Source organism: Suncus etruscus, chromosome 16 (genome assembly GCF_024139225.1).
Source record: "Suncus etruscus isolate mSunEtr1 chromosome 16, mSunEtr1.pri.cur, whole genome shotgun sequence".
NCBI classification, from domain to species: domain Eukaryota; kingdom Metazoa; phylum Chordata; class Mammalia; order Eulipotyphla; family Soricidae; genus Suncus; species Suncus etruscus.
This window is the reverse complement of record NC_064863.1, coordinates 36,939,958-36,961,859: the sequence shown is the minus strand read 5'-3', so window position 1 is coordinate 36,961,859 and position 21,902 is coordinate 36,939,958. Positions and strand designations below refer to the sequence as shown.

Here is a 21,902-nt window from a genome sequence, read left to right as displayed (position 1 = left end):
TCATGCAACTTTTGTAAAAGACAGAATTTCCATACAGCTATAATTAAATTGCATTATTTACCTTTGTAATTCTAATATTTAGTAGCAAACAATTTACTAAAATTCAAATAATATATAGTGGAAGGAAAAATAATAAGAAATAAGTCTGGATAGAAAAATATAATGATGGACAAGTTCAAAGTGTGAATGTTATAGAATTATATCACTGTTAATATATTTTGTGATTCCAGAACCAAGTTCTAATTTGACTTAAATTATATAAAATAAGAATTATGTCCTACGGAAGTTGTTAAGAAATTCTGGATCGGGCAACATTGTTTGCTGATCAAACAATTGTTTTCATCTCTATATTCGATATTTTCCATAACATAGAGTTAATATTCTCTTATTCACAATCCCAGAATTCTTCCATAATAAGAAATTGCTATAAGGCCCTATTACCACCAAGTAAATACATAATAATGTTTCTTGGAATTTTATGACTTCTTTCTGATAGAAACATCTAAAAGAATGATCTTCCCTTTAGTCTCTGCTCTCTTTCTGTTTTAAAGTCTGTTCCAGTAAAAATATGATTAGTCTCTTGGACCCAGGTGGGAAAATCCAGGCAAGATGAAATAAGAGCTCAGAAATAATAACTGGGTTATTTCAGTATCAAATTATCAACAACTCAACAATAGCTTCTTCCAAACTTAATGAATATAATAAATGTCTATGATTTTTGGTTTATTTTTTGATTTGGGGTCACAATAGGTAGTACTTAGGGGTTACTACTGGCTGTACATTTAGGAATCACCCTTGGTGGTGCTTGGGGTCTGGCAAAATAGTATGCCTGAAATCAAACCTAGGCATTGAACCCAGCTGACTGCAAGGCAATTGACCTATCCTTTGTGCCATCACTTCACACTCATAAGCCTCTATGCATTTTAAGCTATGTCAAGTATTCTATTGTTTTTGGCTTGTGAACAAGAACATCCTACATAAATAGAAAACTGAATTTTGTATTTGTATTAAAAGGCATTATAAGTCCATTCAGACTACCATTAAAAAAGAGACAACTCTTTTTCAACCCAGAAGGATCAGGTGGATGACAGGTACTGTAGACAATGCTCAGGTACAAGGTGTGTGGGTGACTGACTCTACTTACAGGTCTGGAGCTGAGTTTTGCAGAACCAGGCTGGCAAATATGTACAAAGCATGACTAGGAAGTTAAATATAGAGAATCTGAAACAATGTCTCCAAAAATGGAGCCAAGACAGGATCTTGAAGAGAGTAATTGGCCTTAGGAAAACAAACTTGTATGGCAAAGGCTAAGCCAAGTTTAAATTAGACCACAGAGCCTTCTAGAAGGGAAGTGATCGCTACCAACAGCACTTAAAACACCAACATGTCTTTTAAGGACTAATTCAGAACTTCTGAATGGAGTCATTGTTTTATCTTATTTTATTTTTGGTTTTGGGGCCACACCTGGCGGTGCTCAGGGGTTACGCCCGGCTCTGCCCTCAGAAATCACTCCTGACAGGCACGGGGGACCATATGAGAAGTCAGGGATTGAACCCCGGTCCGTCTGGGGTGGGCCGCTTCAGAGGCAAAAGCCCTAATGCTGTGCTATAGCTCCAGCCCCCGGAGTCTTTGTTTTAAAAGAGACTAAAAAAAGGAGAACAGAAGTAAGGTAAGCTGTCCTGCCTCTTTCCCTGATTAGAACTCTGAGTACTTGCTGTACTATATCAGCAAACATGTGTCAGTCTTTCTTAGGACGTGGAATTAAATACTAGGCACAGTAGTCATGCTTTTGTTTTTGGTTTTTTTTTTAATTTCTACTTTCACTGCCACAGTATTTGGTCTTCATAAGTACACAACTTGAGGAATAGGCAATAAAAATTATATCAGTATTTATTAAATACTTTTTATGTGCCAGTACCTGGTACACACATTTTATATAAAACCGCCCATTTATTTCATGAGGAATAATCATTATCATTATTCTCACCTTACTAATTCAAAAATGGGAATATAGAGAAGTTATGTAAAATTTCTCCAGCTTGGAAATGTCAGGTCCTGCCTCTAAAATTAGGCCATCTCTCTCCAGAATCTAGTTCTTTTGCCCAGTAGTACAGGGAAAGTGAACACAAAAATATGTTGAGATATACCTAAGAGAGAAAACCGGTACTTGTCTCTTCTCTCACGAAGTTTGGCTTTGAGTCCTAGAAACTTAAGCCTCCTGTGTTTGAAGAATAATAGTAGAGATGAGGAAGAAAGATGATAAAATTAGGGACTCCATAAGTTGAAAGAAGTCAATGTTAGGCACTCTAGAAGAATCTTACACAGGGTCTTGTAAGCTTTCTGAATCACCAGAATTTTATGGCAGTGAAGGAGCTTCAGTAAAGGAAGATTCACCAGGATGTATGCACCAAGATCATTCATATATTTTCTGGTCCCCTTTAAATCTGTATCTCCTGCTCATCTCAGATTGGGGAAAGTCATTCTCAGGATGATATATATAGAACTTTCTGATCACTCTTATAAGTAAAAGCCAAGAGTAACTTTACACTTGACAAGGAGAAAGCACTTCCAACGATTTCTCTGTAGTGGCTAGTTGTGGCTCATGTTTTTATCTGGAAAAAAAATAGAAAGCAGGCGAGGAGAGAGGGATGCAGGGCAGTTGTGTAGGCTGTGTGGGCATGCACCTAAATTCCAAAATGAGCTTTAGGTCTGCTTCTCTTCTTAGAAATTCTCTTGACTGGGCAGACTGAGTGATAGCATAGAGGATAAGGTGTTTGCCTTGCATGCAGCTGTCAAGGGTTCAATCCCTGGTATCCCATATTGTCCTCAGAGATGCCTGGAGTAATTTCTGAACTCAGAACCAGGAGTAACCCCTGAGTGCTGCCATGTGTGGACCCAAAACTCCTACCATTAATTCCCTTTGTGGACATAAGTTGACCTTCAGAAATTCTTTCTAGAAACAAAAATTATTCTCTAAGAAAGTCAACTTGTATATGAAGCAGGCACTGTGGTCCTGGGGGAATGCTGGAGCAAATCTAAACTGAGGATAAATACAAAGAAAATACAAACATACACACATATACACAGTATGTGTGATATAGACATATAAATATCTATGTGACTATTATATATTAGAGAAATCTGACAGTTAGAGCATTAGAGAAGGTGCCTTGGCAGTTGTGATTAAAAGAATCATGAATCTGTGGCTCAAATGTTTATTATTTATTTTTCTGTGTATGTAAGAGATGTGAATCCATAGCAAATGATTGGTAGTTTATTAATGTTGTTTTGCAATATACCTCCTAATTCCTATCCAAGTGGGTTGAATATAATCACAAAGGTCTTCATAGGGTAACAGAGAGGCAGGAGACTTAATCAGAAGAGAGATTTAATCATGGAAGCAGAGGCCAGCGTGATGTAGGACCAAGAATAAACTTGCCTCTGAAGTATCCAAAAGAACATATTGTTGTTGAAACTTGATTTTAACCCCAAATGACTCATTTACAATTCCTGGCTTTCAAAACTTTAATAAGGTTGTGTTTTTTTAAGTCACTAAGTTGGAGCAATGTTCCAACAAGAAGAAGAAACTGATACACTTAATTATCATTATTAAGTATCTCCTAAATATAGATATGGCTGACTTTAATTTTCACATTATCAGTATAATTAATCTGGTTGCCAAAAGCCTGATCTTTATTTCTGAGAAAAATCATGAGTTATCGTATCTGGGGATTATTTTACTAGGGACATTTTGAAAGGAGACAGTAGAATATTGGGATGTGGAATGACATAATTTCTTCCACGTGCTCATGAAAAGCAAATAGCTGTCAAAGGAAGGTAAAGTGAGCCAGTCAGAATAGGGGTCTAAGGTAGTTTCATGAAAGTGATGGAAAGGACTAAAAAAGAAAAAACTCAATTTTTTTTATTTTCTAACTTCATTGTTTGAGTCAATAAATAATGATACCCTTACAATTTGTTTTACTAATAGTGTAGGAGAGTTATACAAGCACAATCTGCAACTATTTCTTTCATCTATTAATTGAATATTCTAACAAAAATATCTGACAGGAACTAGATAAAATATAACTTTTCCTTAGAAAAGTCAGAAGTGCCAGTTGTATAGTTTTATGAACAAGAATAAAATTTCATCCAAAATGTCAATCTTATATTTTTAGATTTTGTCTAAATTTTTATTTCAGGTGATTGTGATTAAGAAATTTATCTGGGCCCGGAGAGATAGCACAGTGATGTTTGCCTTGCAAGCAGCCTATCCAGGACCTAAAGTGGTTGGTTCAAATCCCGGTGTCCCATATGGTCCCCCGTGCCTGCCAGGAGCTATTTCTGAGCAGACAGCCAGGAGTAACCCCTGAGCACCACCAGGTGTGGCCCAAAAACCAAAAAAAAAAAAAAAATCATCTATTTGTACAGTGTGTAAATGTATAAAATATTATTAATATTGATTTATTAAAACAAAAACTAGATTATAAGGAAAATGTCAGAAACTGTAAGTTTCAGCAGCCCCTACCAAATAGGTGTTTGCCTATTGTTGCCATTAAATTGATTTTATAAGTTTTGAAAAACATCAAGTATTAATTCATTAATTCTGTGGTTAGTATGTACTAACAGTAAAAATTTTTTAAGCATCTTAAAATTACCTTGTATATTCTGCAGTTTTTCTCTATATGTTGCTGTAAGTCAAAATAGGGTTAAAATTCAAGGAATTAAAACCTAGTTATACAAATTAAAATGTCATAATGATGCAAGGATTCTGATAAAGAAGAAATATCATAGTTTAGATATTTATTGAGTTTAATGAATGTTGCTGAATAAGTATGATATTCATTTTCTGAAGAGAAAAGCTTTTCAGTGAGTTGTAAAACTTGGAAAAGTAAAATATGCTTAATGTAGCCATTAATGATTCTTAGAGACTTCTAGTATCAAAAAAAGAATCATGAAAATGTGTGTATTGCCCTTCAATCCTTGGACCTTGAAATAGAATGTATAGAAAAGCCAAGACTATTTGAATATAGAAATTATAATAAAATTAAAGTCTAATGTGATAGAACATATAAAATTAGAAAAATATAATCATTGAAGAAACAATAATAGCACAAGTTATGTTTGACTAACAAAAAGAGAATATTCTCTAGATATAAGAAGCAGTCATATTTTATATCGTATTATTTCAAAAAGTAGTTTATGCAAAGAACTAATGCTAAATATTAATTTCATGAAAACAATTAGGTTTTCTTTATGATACTATATAACATAACCCCTGAAAAATAACATAACAGAAGAATTTAATGGAGCAAACTACTATTATTATGCATGACATGCAAACTCTTCTAAAACTATATAGAATATTTTTATGCCAAAAGAGATAAAAAGGATAAAAATATTTACTAAGATAATTTCACTTCATTCACATATTCAAAGATAATGCTTCTATGGAAGTCCTAATTAGTATTAGTATTATACTCTTTGATCATTAATACCAAAAGGATGTAACATGCAAGGCAGTCAAAGGACTATAGAGTCGATCATTTGCCACTATTTAAATAAAAATAATACTGAATATGTCATATAAATATGTCAAGATATAAAATACCTTTATATCATGAATAATATTTTAACCAAGCCTACTTATTCTTTTTTTATTTAAACAACTTTATTACATACATGATTGTGTTTGGGTTTCAGTCATGTAAAGAACACCACCCATCACCAGTGCAATGTTCCCATCACCAATGTCTCAAATTTTCCTCCTCCCCACCCAACCCCGTCTGTACTCTAGACAGGCTTTCTATTTCCCTCGTACATTCTCATAATTAGGATAGTTCAAAACGTAGTTATTTCTCTAACTAAACTCATCCCTGTTTGTGGTGAGCTTCATGAGGTGATCTGGAACTTCCAGCTCTTTTCTCTTTTGTGTCTGAAAATTATTATTGCAAGAATGTCTTTCATTTTTCTTAAAACCCATAGATGAGTGAGACCATTCTGCGTCTTTCTCCCTCTAACTTATTTCACTCAGCATAATAGATTCCATGTACATCCATGTATAGGAGAAATTCATGACTTCATCTCTCCTGACAGCTGCAAAATATTCCATTGTGTATATGTACCACAGTTTCTTTAGCCATTCATCTGTTGAAGGGTATCTTGGCTGTTTCCAGAGTCTTGCTATGGTAAATAGTGCTGCAATGAATATAGGTGTAAGGGAGGAATTTTTGTATTGTATTTTTGTGTTCCTAGGGTATATTCCTAGGAGTGGTATAGCTGGGTCATGTGGGAGCTCGATTTCCAGTTTTTCGAGGAATCTCCATATTGCTTTCCATAAAGGTTGAACTAGATGGCATTCCCACCAGCAGTGGATAAGAGTTCCTTTCTCTCCACATCCTTGCCAATGCTGCTTGTTCTCATCCTTTGTAATGTGTGCCATTCTCTGGAGTGTGAGGTGGTACCTCATAGTTGTTTTGATTTGCATCTCCCTGATGATTAGTGATGTGGAGCATTTTTTCATGTGTCTTTTGGCCATTTATATTTCTTCTTTCTAAAAGTGTCTGTCCATTTCTTCTTTCCAAATTTTTGATGGGATTGGATGTTTTTATTTCTTGTAAATTTCTGTCAGTGCCTTGTATATTTTGGAGATTAGCTCCTTGTCTGATGGGTATTGGGTGAATAGTTTCTGCAACTCAGTGAGGGGCTCTTGTATCCTGGGTGCTATTTCTTTTGAGGTGCAAAAGCTTCTCAGTTTAATATATTCCCATCTGTTAATCTCTGCTTTCATTTGCTTGGAGAGTGAAGTTTCCTCCTTGAATATGCCTGTAGTCTCAATGTCCTGGAGTGTTTTACCTTCGTGTTGTTCTATTTATTGTATGGTTTCAGGTCTGATATCGAGGTCTTTCATCCATTTGGATTTAACCTTCGTACATGATGTTAGCTGGGGGTCTAAGTTCAATTTTTTGCAAGTGGCTATCCAGTTGTGCCAACACCACTTGTTGAAGAGGCTTTCTTTGCTCCATTTAGGATTTCTTGCTCCTTTATCAAAAATTAGGTGATTGTATGTCTGGGGAACATTCTCTGAGTACTCAAGCCTATTCACTGATCTGAGGGCCTGTCTTTATTTCAATACCATGCTGTTTTGATAACTATTGCTTTGTAGTAAAGTTCAAAGTTGGGGAAAGTAATTCCTCCCATATTCTTTTTCCCAATGATTGCTTTAGCTATTCTAGGGTGTTTATTTTCCAAATGAATTTCAAAAGTGCCTGATCCACTTCTTTAAAAATGCCATGGGTATCTTTAGAGGGATCGCATTAAATCTGTACAATGCTTTGGGGAGTATTGCCATTTTAATTATGTTAATCCTGCCAATCCATGAGCAGGGTATGTGCTTCCATTTCCGTGTGTCCTCTCTTATTTCTTGGAGCAGAGTTTTATAGTTTTCTTTGTATAGGTCCTTCACATTTTTAGTCAAGTTGATTCCAAGATATTTGAGTTTGTGTGGCACTATTGTGAATGGGGTTGTTTTCTTAATGTCCATTTCTTCCTTATTACTATTGTTTATTGTCCAGCCCTTCTCTCTTTTGTCTCTGAAAATTGTTGAGAAATGTCTTTTATATTTCTTAAAACCCATAGATGAGTACGACCATTCTGCACTTCTCTCTCTCTCTTTCTCTCTCTTTCTCTCTCTCTATCTCTCTCTCTCTTACTTATTTCACTCAGCATATTAGATTCCATGTACATCCATGTACAGGAAAATTTCATCATTTCATCTCTCCTGATGGCTGCATAATATTCCATTGTGTTTATGTACCACAGTTTCTTTAGCCATTCAGCTGTTGAAGGGCATCTTGGTTGTTTCCAGAGTCTTGCTATGGTAAATAGTGCTGTAATAAATATAGGTGCAAGGAAGGGGTTTTTGTATTGTATTTTTGTGTTCCTAGGGTATATTTATAGGAGTGGTATAGCTGGATCATATAGGAGCTCAATTCCCAGTTTTTGGAGGAATCTCTATAACGTTCTCCAGAAAGGTTAAACTGGTCGGCATTCCCACCAGCAGTGGAAAGAGTTCCTTTTTCTCCACATCCCCGCCAACACTGCTTGTTCTCATTCTTTGTGATGGACTTATAGGAACTTTTACCTTGGATTAGATCTCCCAGTTGTGCTATTCCAAACTTCATTGACTTTACTGTGTGTTAATAGTACCCTTTTGGAACCAGTACAACCTACACTACAACCTAGATCACCTTGTGTAGAGAGTTGAATTGGATGCTTGCTACTTGCCAAGATATACATATAAGTATATTTGTGTGCATTTGTGTGTTTATGTGTGTGAAGGAATGGCAAATGTTTTAGTGGTAAGTTAGCAGGATTGTGTGGATTTTGTGCAATGCAGTAACAGTGAAGCTACAGAGGCCAAAGACAATTATTGTTGAATTTACTCTCATATATGGCTATGGGTCTAAATGAGACTTGCCATCCTATGGAAAGTGAATTGCACACTTAATTAGATGTAACTGTATAAATTCATCTTAGACAATAAAAAGTGAAGAGTTGGATCTATATCCTTGGATGTCTCCAATATACAAACAATATTATTCACTTGCAAGGAACTGCAATTACTGAAAGTTGACATTTCTTCTTGATCTATATTACAAAATCTTAAAGCACTCAATTTGAAACAGGAGCAAAAGGCTTTAATATAAATAAAATATTTTGAAGACCCTTTAAATCATTGCTTCCTTTCTATTACTCTCTCACTGAAGTTCTTGTCTCATAAAATACTTGGCATACCCTTGCAAAATCTTTAATGTGGAGAGAATAGTCCTTGGACCTATTTAAAAACATATTTGGTTAGCACTGCTTATTTGGAAAGTTGTATATAAAAGGTTATTATAACCATTTTTAATTTCATTTGCCAGTTAATTTACTTTAGAATATTAGAATAACTGAGGAGGTAAACTATTTTGGCACATTTGTTAAGGGTAATGATGGAGACAAAGGTCATCTGAACACCCAGGTGGTGTATTTAGGGTCTGATTCATTGGTGCATTTGTGAATCATTCAACTGGACATATGTATTTCTTTGAATCCAGTGTTTACTTGTCCATTTATGCCAGAGATATAAAAGACTCAAGAGAAACTAATTTTGGAATATGAAAAATTATAATCTAGTCATGGCTCTAAATATGTTAGAAAATCTCTACTAGTATTTTTACATACAATAAACTGGGAGTATTGTTGGTCTAGATGAGAAAAAGGGAATGCCATCCAGTTTATTATATATATATAAAGTATAAAAGTAAAACATTAGTGCTTTTTAATAGTTAAAGTGAAAGTAAATATGGATTGATCTATAAATTGATTATATTTAATTTTTTTAAATTATTGTTTTAGGGGGACATTCTGGTGGTACTTGGACCTAAAGGTGTTATAATGGTTATACTTGGTGATACTTGGATGGAGGTTGGATGTGTGATTCTGGGGAATGAAATCCAGGATTTTACATATTTAGACATATGCAACACCTCTTAAGCCACAAACTGTTCCCTGATTTGTTTTGCTGATCTTGCTAGATCACCAGTAGTGTCTCTCCTCAGTTAAAGAAAAATAAAAATCCTGATAAACATAATTACTATTGTTATCCCAATTTATCTCTTGGTTGGTATAAGAATGTTCTCAGAGAATACCAGCATCCTCTGAAGGTGCTCAATTTTACTTGACTTAAAATTTGTTGTCTGTAAGAAAATTTGTTTCTTGGTAAATTGCTTATATTTAGTCAAATAAATTATTTTAAAATTACCTCACTGTTACCTCATGCAAGACAGATTCTAAAACCACACATAGGTCAAAGTTCTCATCATTAAGTTTGTATTGACAGCAATGTTTTTAAAGTCTCAGGATAGATCAATGATACAGATGATTAATATCAACTTTTTTCTGATGTTCTCTAATTAGATTAAAATTGAGCAATTTTTATTGACCATATACTCTAACTTCTAAGTAATCTTTAACTCCTATTGTTATCCCTGTATTTCTATTATTTTATTTCTTATTTTTCTACAAATCTAATTTTACTAAGAAAAATTACTGAAGAAAATTAATGCAAAGAAAGAAAATAATTGTGATATATATATGTAAATGATCAGTGCCTCTTTCTTTTTTCTTTCTTTTCTTTTCTTTTCTATTTTTTAGGGGCCACACCCGGTTACTCTAAGGGGTTACTCCTGGCTATGTGCTCTATGTGCTCAGAAATAGCTCCTGGCTAGGGGGGCCATATGGACCGTGGGAGATTGAACCACGGTCTGTCCTAGGTCAGCCGTGTGCAAGGCAAATGCCATACTGTTGCACCATTGCTCTGGCTTCTCAGTGTCTCTTTCTTTTATTCAGGTTGAATATCAATATATTTGGATGTGCATATCATGGTTAGTGTCATGGCATTTATAAGAATTATAATATTTCAATTAAAAGAAATAGCAATAATACATTTATTGAACAACTGGCACTATAAAGGCTTTTACTGATATTTTAGTAAACTGTTCCTCTAGTTTTGTAAAATAAACACAAAAATAATTATTATAGTGCCCATTTTTAAATAAGTGTTAGAGAAAAAAATTCTGGCTCAAAGAACACTATTATTGCCTTGGCTTTGTAAGTTTAAAAAAAAAATTTTCATGCAAAGGCTCCCTAAATACCTCTTGAAATTTTATAAAACAACATATTGTGGCCAGAAGGAGAGAATAAAGTTAATTTGAATTGCAAGCAGAACCCCAGCTCCATATATAGTCCCCCCAAGCACCTGCAGGAGTGATCACTGAGCAATGAGCCAAGAGTAAGTCCTGAGCACTGCTAGGAGTGGTCAAAAACCTCAAAGCAAAACACAATAAAACTCACCAAAACCAAATAAGAACATTTGTCAGATTAAATAGTCTATTGCAGCATAACTATTTTATTAGATAATTTTTAAAATGTTTTTGAGCAATTATTTTTTACCTATAGAAAGTTTTTCTGTAGTTAAATAGCTTGTATCTGTTTAGTGGTGGTGAGATTCCTCCAAAAACTGGGAATTGAGCTCCCATATGATCTAGCTATACCACTCCTAGGAATATACCCTAGGAACACAAAAATACAATACAAAAACCCCTTCCTTGCACCTATATTTATTACAGCACTATTTACCATAGCAAGACTCTGGAAACAACCAAGATGCCCTTCAACAGATGAATGGCTAAAGAAACTGTGGTACATATACACAATGGAATATTATGCAGCCATCAGGAGAGATGAAATGATGAAATTTTCCTGTACATGGATGTACATGGAATCTATTATGCTGAGTGAAATAAGTCAGAGAGAGAGAGAGAGAGAGAGAGAGAAGCACAGAATGGTCTCACTCATCTATGGGTTTTAAGAAATATGAAAGACATTTCTCAACAATTTTCAGAGACAAAAGAGAGAAGGGCTGGACGTTACAGCCCACCTCATGAACCTCACCATAAGAGTGATGAGTTTAATTAGAGAAATAACTACATTGCAAACTATCCTAACAATGAGACTACATGAGGGAAATAGAAAGCCTATCTAGAAGAGTACAGGTGGGGGCTGGGAGGAGGGATATTTGGGACATTGGTGGTGGGAATGTTGCACTGTGCACTGGTGATGGGGGGTGCCCTCTTATATGACTGAAACCCAACCACAATCATGTTTGTAACCAAGGTGTTTAAATAAAAAATATTTTTAAAAGTTCCTATAAGTCATGCTTTATTCTCAAACATTCAGATGAGAGGATGTTCCTATGATAATTAATACTAAACTGATTTTTAAAAATGGTCCAGATTTGTATCTACTAAATACTGACCTCATTTCACATTTAGAGGTTTCTGCTAGTAAACATCATTGTCTTCTTAAAACAAAAGAGAAATAAAATGGGACTAAGATGTTAGAAACAATGGTTTCATTGTAATTTTTCTCAAAAGAGTAATAGAATTATGCATTAAAATATATAAGTATAAAATATCTCACTCCTTATACAAAAGTCAACTCAAAATGGATCAAAGATCTGGAAATCAGACCTGAATCTATAAAGTTTATCGAGAATAAAATAGGCAGAACACTCGAAGACCTTTATATTAAAAGGGTCTTTGAGAATGGATCACCAATGGCAAAAACGTTAGCATCAACTATAAACAAATGGGACTATATCAAACTAAAAAGCTTCTGCATGGCAAAAGAAACCCTACTTAATGCAAGAAGACAGCTAACAGAATGGGAAAAAATCTTTTCACTTGATATATAAGTAAATATTATAATTTAATGCATTACTAAAATGTCTATTTTCTATTTCAAAACTTAAATCACTATTAGTATAATATTATGGAGTACACTTTTCTCTAACAAGTTAGGAATTTATTTATAAGTGATTATTTGGCAGATTATCTGAAAACTTCAAGTCAATAAAGTGTTAGCATTGGTATAGGAGTTTTGAAGCAACCCGCAAACCCTTCAAACAATCCAAATTGTGGCAAACTTAAATATTTTAAACTGAATAAAACAGCTTTCAATTTAGTTGTTACAAAGAACTTTTTACATTGTACTGAATCCACATAATCCTGCTAGCTCACCCCTAAAACATCTTAGCAAAAACAGTTGTGCACTGCTTAGATATCAGTAACCACAAAGATAAGTTTGAACTAATTAATATTTACATTTCTAAATATCTCTACAAGACCGTTCCAATCTCATCTAATACTTGATAACATAGATATCTATTTCTGATGTGTGGTTCATTATTCTTTTCATCTTCACAGGTAAATTCTGTATATCAAATGAGTCTTTGGTCTTAATAGTTGTTACCTTTAATTCAAATGAATTTTTAAAAGTGTCATGATGAGATTTTTTTACATATTTTCCACGAAACAAACAATATCCTGGCCCCGTTAGTTAAGATCTGTTCTCTGTACATTCTTACATCTTTATACAATATAGAATCATTTAATAATTCAAAACAAAAGACCATTTTATTAAAATATTGAGACTAAGATAAAGTAGTATTGCAATGAAAAATATTGGATTTTTTCTTATTTATTTTTCATTTTTAATATCTTTAGTTAAGCACCATGATTACAAACATGTTTTTAGTCATAAAAAGTACACCCCCTTCACCAGAACAACTTTCTGATCACCAATACCCTCCATCTCCCTTCTCCTTTGCCCCTACCTGTCTTCGAGATAGACATTCTATTTCTCTCACTCATTATCATTGTCATGATAGTTGTTAGTTTAGTTATTTCTCTAACCGAATTTACCACTCTGTGGTAAGCTTCATATAGTGGATCTGTCCTTCTGTCCCTCATCTCTATTGTCTCTGGGCATTATTACCATATATTATGGTTTGCTGTCTTAATGATATGATCATGAACTATATCCCAAAATGGTGTCTGTTTTCAACAAAATATCATTTACTGGGGACTTCAGAGCATAAAAACCGGCTATCCTTTGCAAAAGCTGGCTCCCTGTGTGTGACACCAGGCGGGGAAAATCCGCGAAAGTACACCGGCCCAGTGGGGCTCAGCTGTGAAAGACTGTGAGTGTGACCTGTCTATGTCTGTCTACTGTCCTCTTGCGTGAAACTCTTGCGAGTGGGGCAAAAAGAGCCTCCAGAAACCTCGCTCGCCCAGACGCCATTTTCAGGGAGGGACTTCAGAGCATAAAAACCGGCTATCCTTTGCAAAAGCTGGCTCCCTGTGTGTGACACCAGGCGGGGAAAATCCGCGAAAGTACACCGGCCCAGTGGGGCTCAGCTGTGAAAGACTGTGAGTGTGACCTGTCTATGTCTGTCTACTGTCCTCTTGCGTGAAACTCTTGCGAGTGGGGCAAAAAGAGCCTCCAGAAACCTCGCTCGCCCAGACGCCATTTTCAGGGAGGGACTTCAGAGCATAAAAACCGGCTATCCTTTGCAAAAGCTGGCTCCCTGTGTGTGACACCAGGCGGGGAAAATCCGCGAAAGTACACCGGCCCAGTGGGGCTCAGCTGTGAAAGACTGTGAGTGTGACCTGTCTATGTCTGTCTACTGTCCTCTTGCGTGAAACTCTTGCGAGTGGGGCAAAAAGAGGCTCAGAGGAGCACGGCCGCTCCGCTTCGCTACGCGGCCGTGCACTCTTTCTAAGGAAAGAACTCCATTGCAACAAGAAGGAAAAATCACACTAAGAACGGCGCTATATCACAGAAGCAAACATTTCTCTCTGGACTGTCTTCTCTGTTACATGCTCGGGCCTAAGATTTGACCCAGTGTGAGGCTTCATCCACGGAGGACTCCCCTCCCTTAGAGGCAAGTCAGCCCATCCAGAAAGGGAGGAGCCAGAGGAGTGTGCTGCCTACATCATATAGACAATGAATACCACTACAACACGTAGAAAAACCCACAATACAAATGTGACAATGGGGAAACAGCGCAGGCCAGCATCAGACATAGAGAATGAAGATGACAATTCTGAGGACCAGATAATGACTGAACAACTAATCAACCTCTCAGATAAGGACTTTAGACTAGCAATATGGAAGGTGCTCAACAGACTCCAAGAAACCATGGATCGAGTTGAACAGAACACTAATAAGAACCAAGAAAATATGAAGGCAGAAATGACAAAACTCCAAACTGAAATAACATGTCAACTAACAGGCCTGAAAAACTCAGTAAACGAAGTGAATGACAAAATGGATAAGCTCTGGGACAGGGTATCAGAAGCTGAGAATAGACTTGGTGCTGTGGAAGATGAGATACATAACAATTCCATACAGCAGGAGAGATTGGACAAAAAACTTAAAGCAAATGAGCAGACAATGGAAAAATTAGTCAAAGAATGGGAACAGACGAAAATAGAAGTCTATGATAAGATCAACAGAAACAACTTAAGAATCATTGGAGTCCCAGAGACCCAGGAAGAAAATTTCCAGGAAGAATCAATGGTCAAGAACATCATTAAAGAGAAACTCCCAGAGCTAAAGAATATATGTGATCAAATCCTGCATGCCCGAAGAGTACCAACCAAAAGAGACCCCAGAAAAACCACCCCAAGACACATCCTAGTCACAATGACAAATCCCACAGATAGAGACAGAATTCTGAAAACAGCAAGATCAAAAGGGGAAATCATGTTCAAGCAAGCTTCCCTGAGATTTACAGCAGACCTGTCACCAGAAACGCTCAATGCCAGAAAGCAGTGGTGGGATATTGTGACAAGACTGAATGAAATGAATGCTTCACCCAGAATACTATACCCAGCAAAACTCACTTTCCGGTTTGATGGAAGAATACATGGTTTCACAGACAAAAAACAGCTCAGAAACTTCACAGACACAAAACCAGTCTTAAGAGAAAAACTGAAAGACCTAATCTAAGACAAGACTACCCAAAAGACACACCAAATTTTGAAATAAAGATGGCGTTAAATCCCAGGACAATTCTTTCTCTCAACGTCAATGGACTAAATGCACCAGTTAAGAGACACAGAGTGGCTAAATGGATCAAAAAACTCAATCCAACCTTCTGCTGCCTACAAGAAACGCACCTGAATAGTCAGAACAAACATAGACTCAAAATAAAAGGCTGGAGAAAAGTTATCCAAGCAAACAACACCCATAAAAAAGCTGGAGTGGCCATACTAATATCAGATAATGCAAACTTTATACTCAGGAAGGTTGTAAGGGACAAAGACGGACATTTTATATTAATCAAGGGGTACGTAGAGCAGGAAGAATTCACTCTCCTAAACATATATGCACCGAATGAGGGGCCAGCAAAATATTTAATACAACTGCTGACAAATCTGAAAAATAATATCAACAACAACACAATAATTGTGGGGGACCTAAACACGGCTTTGTCAACACTGGACAGGTCAACCAGACTGAAACCCAACAAGAATATACTAGACCTGAGGAGAGAAATGGAAGAAAGAGGCCTAGTGGATATATATAGGACACTCCATCCCCAGAAACCTGGATACACATTCTTCTCCAATGTACATGGGACATTCTCCAGGATAGACTACATGCTGGCACATAAAACATACCTCCATAAGATCAAGAGGATAGAAATTTTGCAGACTACCTTCGCTGACCACAAGGCTCTGAAATTATTTGTGAACTCCAAAGGGACTCAGAAGAAACACTTTAACACCTGGAAGTTAAACAGCCTCATGCTCAATAACCAGTGGGTCCGAGATGAAATCAAGGAGGAAATAAAAAGGTTCCTGGAAACAAATGACAATAAAGACACAAACTCTCAGAACTTATGGGACACAGCAAAAGCAGTACTGAGAGGAAAATTTATAGCTTTGCAAGCACACATCAGGAAGGAAGAAGGAGCTTACCTGAGTAGCTTAATGACACAGCTAATAGAACTAGAAAATGCTCAACAAAAGGACCCAAGAACAGGAAGACAGAAGGAAATAACAAAGCTGAGAGCAGAAATCAACGAAGTGGAAACTCAAAAAACAATCCGAAAGATCAACGAAAGCAGAAGTTGGTTCTTTGAAAAAATAAACAAGATTGATAGACCACTGGCAAACCTAACAAAGAAAGAGAGAGAGAGAAACTTGATAACTCGTATCAGGAATGAAAAAGGAGAGATCACTACTGATATGACAGAGATTCAAAGGGTAATCAGAAACTACTTTGAAAAACTCTACGCCACTAAAAATGAGAACCTGGAAGAAATGGATAAATTCTTGGACTCTTATAATCTTCCACGGTTGAAGGAAGAGGATGTAGCATATCTAAACACCCCCATCACCATTGATGAAATTAAAACAGTAATCAAATGTCTGCCGAAAAACAAAAGCCCAGGTCCAGATGGATTCACTAATGAATTCTATCAAACTTTCCAAGAGGAACTACTGCCAATCTTGGCAAGACTCTTTCATGAAATTGAACAAACAGAAACACTTCCAAATAGCTTTTATGAAGCCAACATCACCTTGATACCTAAACCAGACAGAGACGCTACCAAAAAAGAAAATTACAGACCAATATCACTGATGAATGCAGATGCAAAGATCCTCAACAAAATCCTGGCAAATAGGATTCAATGCCTCATTAAGAAGATCATCCACTACGATCAAGTAGGTTTCATCCCAGGAATGCAAGGCTGGTTTAACATCCGTAAATCTATCAACATAATACACAACATCAATAACAAGAAAAATAAAAACCACATGATCATATCAATAGATGCAGAGAAAGCATTTGATAAGGTCCAACACCCATTCTTGATCAAAACTCTCAGCAAGATGGGAATGGAGGGAACCTTTCTCAATATAGTGAAGGCCATCTACCACAAGCCAGTGGCAAATATTATCCTCAATGGAGAAAAACTGAAAGCCTTCCCTCTAAATTCTGGCACAAGACAAGGCTGTCCTCTCTCACCACTCCTATTCAACATAGCACTGGAAGTACTTGCTATAGCGATTAGGCAAGAAAAGGATATCAAGGGAATCCAGATAGGAAAGGAAGAAGTCAAGCTCTCACTTTTTGCAGATGACATGATACTCTACTTAGAAAACCCTAAAGACTCTATCAAAAAGCTTCTAGAAACAATAGACTCATATAGCAAGGTGGCAGGCTACAAAATTAACACACAAAAATCAATGGCCTTTCTATACACCAACAGTAATAAAGAAGAAATGGACATTAAGAAAACAACCCCATTCACAATAGTACCACACAAACTCAAATATCTTGGAATCAACTTGACTAAATATGTGAAGGACCTATACAAAGAAAACTATAAAACTCTGCTCCAAGAAATAAGAGAGGACACACGGAAATGGAAACACATACCCTGCTCATGGATTGGCAGGATTAACATCATCAAAATGTCAATACTCCCCAAGGCATTATACAGATTTAATGCCATCCCTCTAAAGATACCCATGACATTCTTCAAAGAAGTGGATCAGACACTTTTGAAATTCATTTGGAACAATAAACACCCTCGAATAGCTAAAGCAATCATTGGGAAAAAGAATATGGGAGGAATTACTTTTCCCAACTTTAAACTGTACTACAAAGCAACAGTTATCAAAACAGCATGGTATTGGAATAAGGATAGGTCCTCAGATCAGTGGAATAGGCTTGAATACTCAGAAAATGTTCCCCAGACGTACAACCATCTAATTTTTGATAAAGGAGCAGGAAATCCTAAATGGAGCAGGGAAAGCCTCTTCAACAAGTGGTGTTGGCACAATTGGATAGCCACTTGCAAAAAATTAAACTTAGACCCCCAGCTAACATCATGTACAAAGGTAAAATCCAAATGGATTAAAGACCTCGATATCAGCCCCAAAACCATAAGATATATAGAACAGCACATAGGCAAAACACTACAGGACATTACAGGCATCTTCAAGGAGGAAACTGCACTCTCCAAGCAAGTGAAAGCAGAGATTAACAGATGGGAATATATTAAGCTGAGAAGCTTCTGCACCTCAAAGGAAATAGTGCCCAGGATACAAGAGCCACCCACTGAGTGGGAGAAACTATTCACCCAATACCCATCAGATAAGGGGCTAATCTCCAAAATATACAAGGCACTGACAGAACTTTACAAGAAAAAAACATCTAACCCCATCAAAAAATGGGGAGAAGAAATGAACAGACACTTTGACAAAGAAGAAATACGCATGGCCAAAAGACACATGAAAAAATGTTCCACATCACTAATCATCAGGGAGATGCAAATCAAAACAACGATGAGATACCACCTCACACCCCAGAGAATGGCACACATCACAAAGAATGAGAATAAACAGTGTTGGCGGGGATGTGGAGAGAAAGGAACTCTTATCCACTGCTGGTGGGAATGCTGTCTAGTTCAACCTTTATGGAAAGCGATATGGAGATTCCTCCAAAAACTGGAAATCGAGCTCCCATACGATCCAGCTATACCACTCCTAGGAATATACCCTAGGAACACAAAAATACAATACAAAAACCCCTTCCTTACACCTATATTCATTGCAGCTCTATTTACCATAGCAAGACTCTGGAAACAACCAAGATGCCCTTCAACAGATGAATGGCTAAAGAAACTGTGGTACATATACACAATGGAATATTATGCAGCTGTCAGGAGAGATGAAGTCATGAAATTTTCCTATACATGGATGTACATGGAATCTATTATGCTGAGTGAAATAAGTCAGAGAGAGAGAGAAAAACGCAGAATGGTCTCACTCATCTATGGGTTTTAAGAAAAATGAAAGACACCCTTGTAATAATAATTTTCAGACACAAAAGAGAAAAGAGCTGGAAGTTCCAGCTCACCTCAGGAAGCTCACCACAAAGAGTGATGAGTTTAGTTAGAGAAATAACTACATTTTGAACTGTCCTAATATTGAGAATGTATGAGGGAAATGTAGAGCCTGTTTAGGGTACAGGCGGGGGTTGGGTGGGGAGGAGGGTGATTTGGGACTTGGGTGATGGGAATGTTGCACTGGTGATGGGTGGTGTTCCTTTTATGACTGAAACCCAAACACAATCATGTATGTAATCAAGGTGTTTAAATAAAAAAAAAATAAAAAAAAAAATAAAAAAAAATTATTAAACCAAAAAAAAAAAAAAAAAATATCATTTACTGTTTCCAGGCAAAAACATTTTTGAGAGGGGTTGGGCCACACCCAGTAGCACTCAGGGGTTATTCCTGGCTCTGGTAAGCTAAAGGTCCATATAGGATACTGAGGATTGGACCTGGGTTGGCCACATGCAAAGCAAATGCCCTACTGCTGTGTTATCACTTCAACCTTGTAAAAACATATCTTACCATTAGAAAATTGCTCAGGGCTTGCAGATCACAAAAATACATTCTTATATAATTGTGTGGAATCTATTACTTTTTAAGTGGTATTTTTGCCATAAAATTTGGATCTCAGCCTGTACACTGAGGAATAACTTTTTCAAGTATTTCTCTAGGGTGCTTCAGGATAAATTAATGTATTAAATCTAAAATGAAACCCATAACCTCCTCTGAAATAGGAAGAAATCAAAAGTAACATTTCTTTCTTCCTAACCTTTCAGTTAACCCAACCCTATTGAATGCAGCACTCCATTTTTTTTTCTGGTTGTATCTTTACACATGTATATATAAATGTAGCACTTATATCTCTGTAAGTGCTAATTTAATATCTTAAATATTTTAAACTAAAAATTCATTGCAAGCCAGTTCAAGTGTTTTTAATACTTATAATGTGTCTTTTTTATTAACCTACAGATAGACTTACTGCACTGGTCTTTCTAAACCACTAAAGGCTACTAAAATATTAGAAGTAATGTCTTCAAGAATCCAGTCTAGTTTAGAAGGTAGACTAGTTTGGTACCCTATTTTTAATCCATGAGTTCTTAGGCAATGTCTTAGATGGAAGAGTGAGTAATTCATGAATTATGTAGGAGTCATAAATTAGAAGACTTGCTTTAAACTGAAGAATAGATAGAGATTGAGATGGTGAGTTAGCATTGCAACTCGGGAGAAGCAAAATGCAATGACTTACCTGTAACACTTGGGTCAAATTGTTAAAAAGAGCTTGGCCGGCACTCACTTTATATTTGACACCTCTCACTGTTCCGTTTTTGCTTAAAATGTTGACGCGTCTTGTACCAAAGGCCTTCTCACTTGCAGCCCTTGCTAAGACCAGCAAATTATCCTGTTCATTCTCATATTCATCACTTTCTGAGCCAAGGTGACCATTCTGCTGTCCATCAGACTCACTTAGTCCATCTATGCCGCAGACACTGGCACATTCAGAATCCAGAGAGCCTGCAGGTTGTCCATCTTCATACACTTCCTTCAGGACTCTCCCGCTGTGAGATGAAGCAATTCGAAACCGGACTTTCCTTGGCCTGTCACTTTCTGGTTTCGTCTCCCTTTTGAGCATGGTCGCATCCACCTATATTAACTGTTTACATAGTTCTGTGTTCATTAATGCTTTCGTCTACTTGCCACATATAAATATCAGAGCTTAATTCTAGTGACAGCACACACACACATATGCAACTAACATTGAAAGGAAAGAAGATTCCCAAGGACTTAAAGTGCATCTTGACATTAATAATGAATGTGTGTGTGCGTGCTATGGTTACCCTTAAACTAAAACCTGCAAAATGATCCCATTCTTTAAATATTAAATAGCCATGGTGGAATCTTTAACAGGACAAGTGCAAAAAAAAAAAGTGGCATGTAATGAAACAAAATAATGAGTATAGGACAAGGAATAAAAATACTTCTCGAATTTTGAAGCATGTAGTGAGTGTTGAAAGGATCTTACACAATTATCTGCACATTTCATGACCAGAGTGAAGGTCAGAGAAAGTAAAGTGATTCAATTGTGGAGAATAAAGAGGTGTTATATATTTTCACGATGTTTATTGCCTCTCTTCACCTCAATAGGCAATCCGTTAAATGTTTAGTGAACATGCAGTGTGCTAGCATAGTTATTAATATTAATTTAATAGAGTCATCACTTAAAAGGTATCTTAAATGTTTTTCAAAATGAATGACACTGTCACCTGAGAGCTCTAGACTATTGTAGGGGGCAATAGTAGCCTCAAATGCAAAGTTAAGGGGGGCACTTTCTGTTTCCTTAAAGAAGGTAGATTTCTAGAGAGGTACTGATGAATCTTTGCTTGAAGAGAGAAGTAGTGGGTTGTATGAGTTTGAGAATCTCTAAGCTACAATGTCAAAGGTAAATTTTCATCTACATCTTCATAGTAAAATCACCTTATTTCTCAAGAATAACTTTTTAACAAACTTAAAACAGAGAAAGCTTTGCTTATTTTCAACTTCTTGCTAGTAAAAAAAAAAACAGCAAGATGAACCATTTCTCTTTGATAGAGGGCAAGATTTTGAAAAG

At 36.3% G+C, this 21,902-nt stretch overlaps 1 protein-coding gene across 1 annotated transcript in view; it reads right to left on the bottom strand.

Annotated features, from left to right (window-relative positions):
* The window catches only part of GRXCR1 (glutaredoxin and cysteine rich domain containing 1), a 92,981-nt gene extending 72,042 nt beyond the window's left edge, over positions 1-20,939 (bottom strand). Inside the window, exon 1 of the mRNA XM_049789826.1 lies at positions 20,544-20,939. Within this exon, the coding sequence (XP_049645783.1) occupies positions 20,544-20,927 (384 nt within the window). The 5' untranslated portion in view covers positions 20,928-20,939. The remainder of the gene's footprint in view (positions 1-20,543) is intronic.
* Positions 20,940-21,902: the final 963 nt, after the last annotated feature.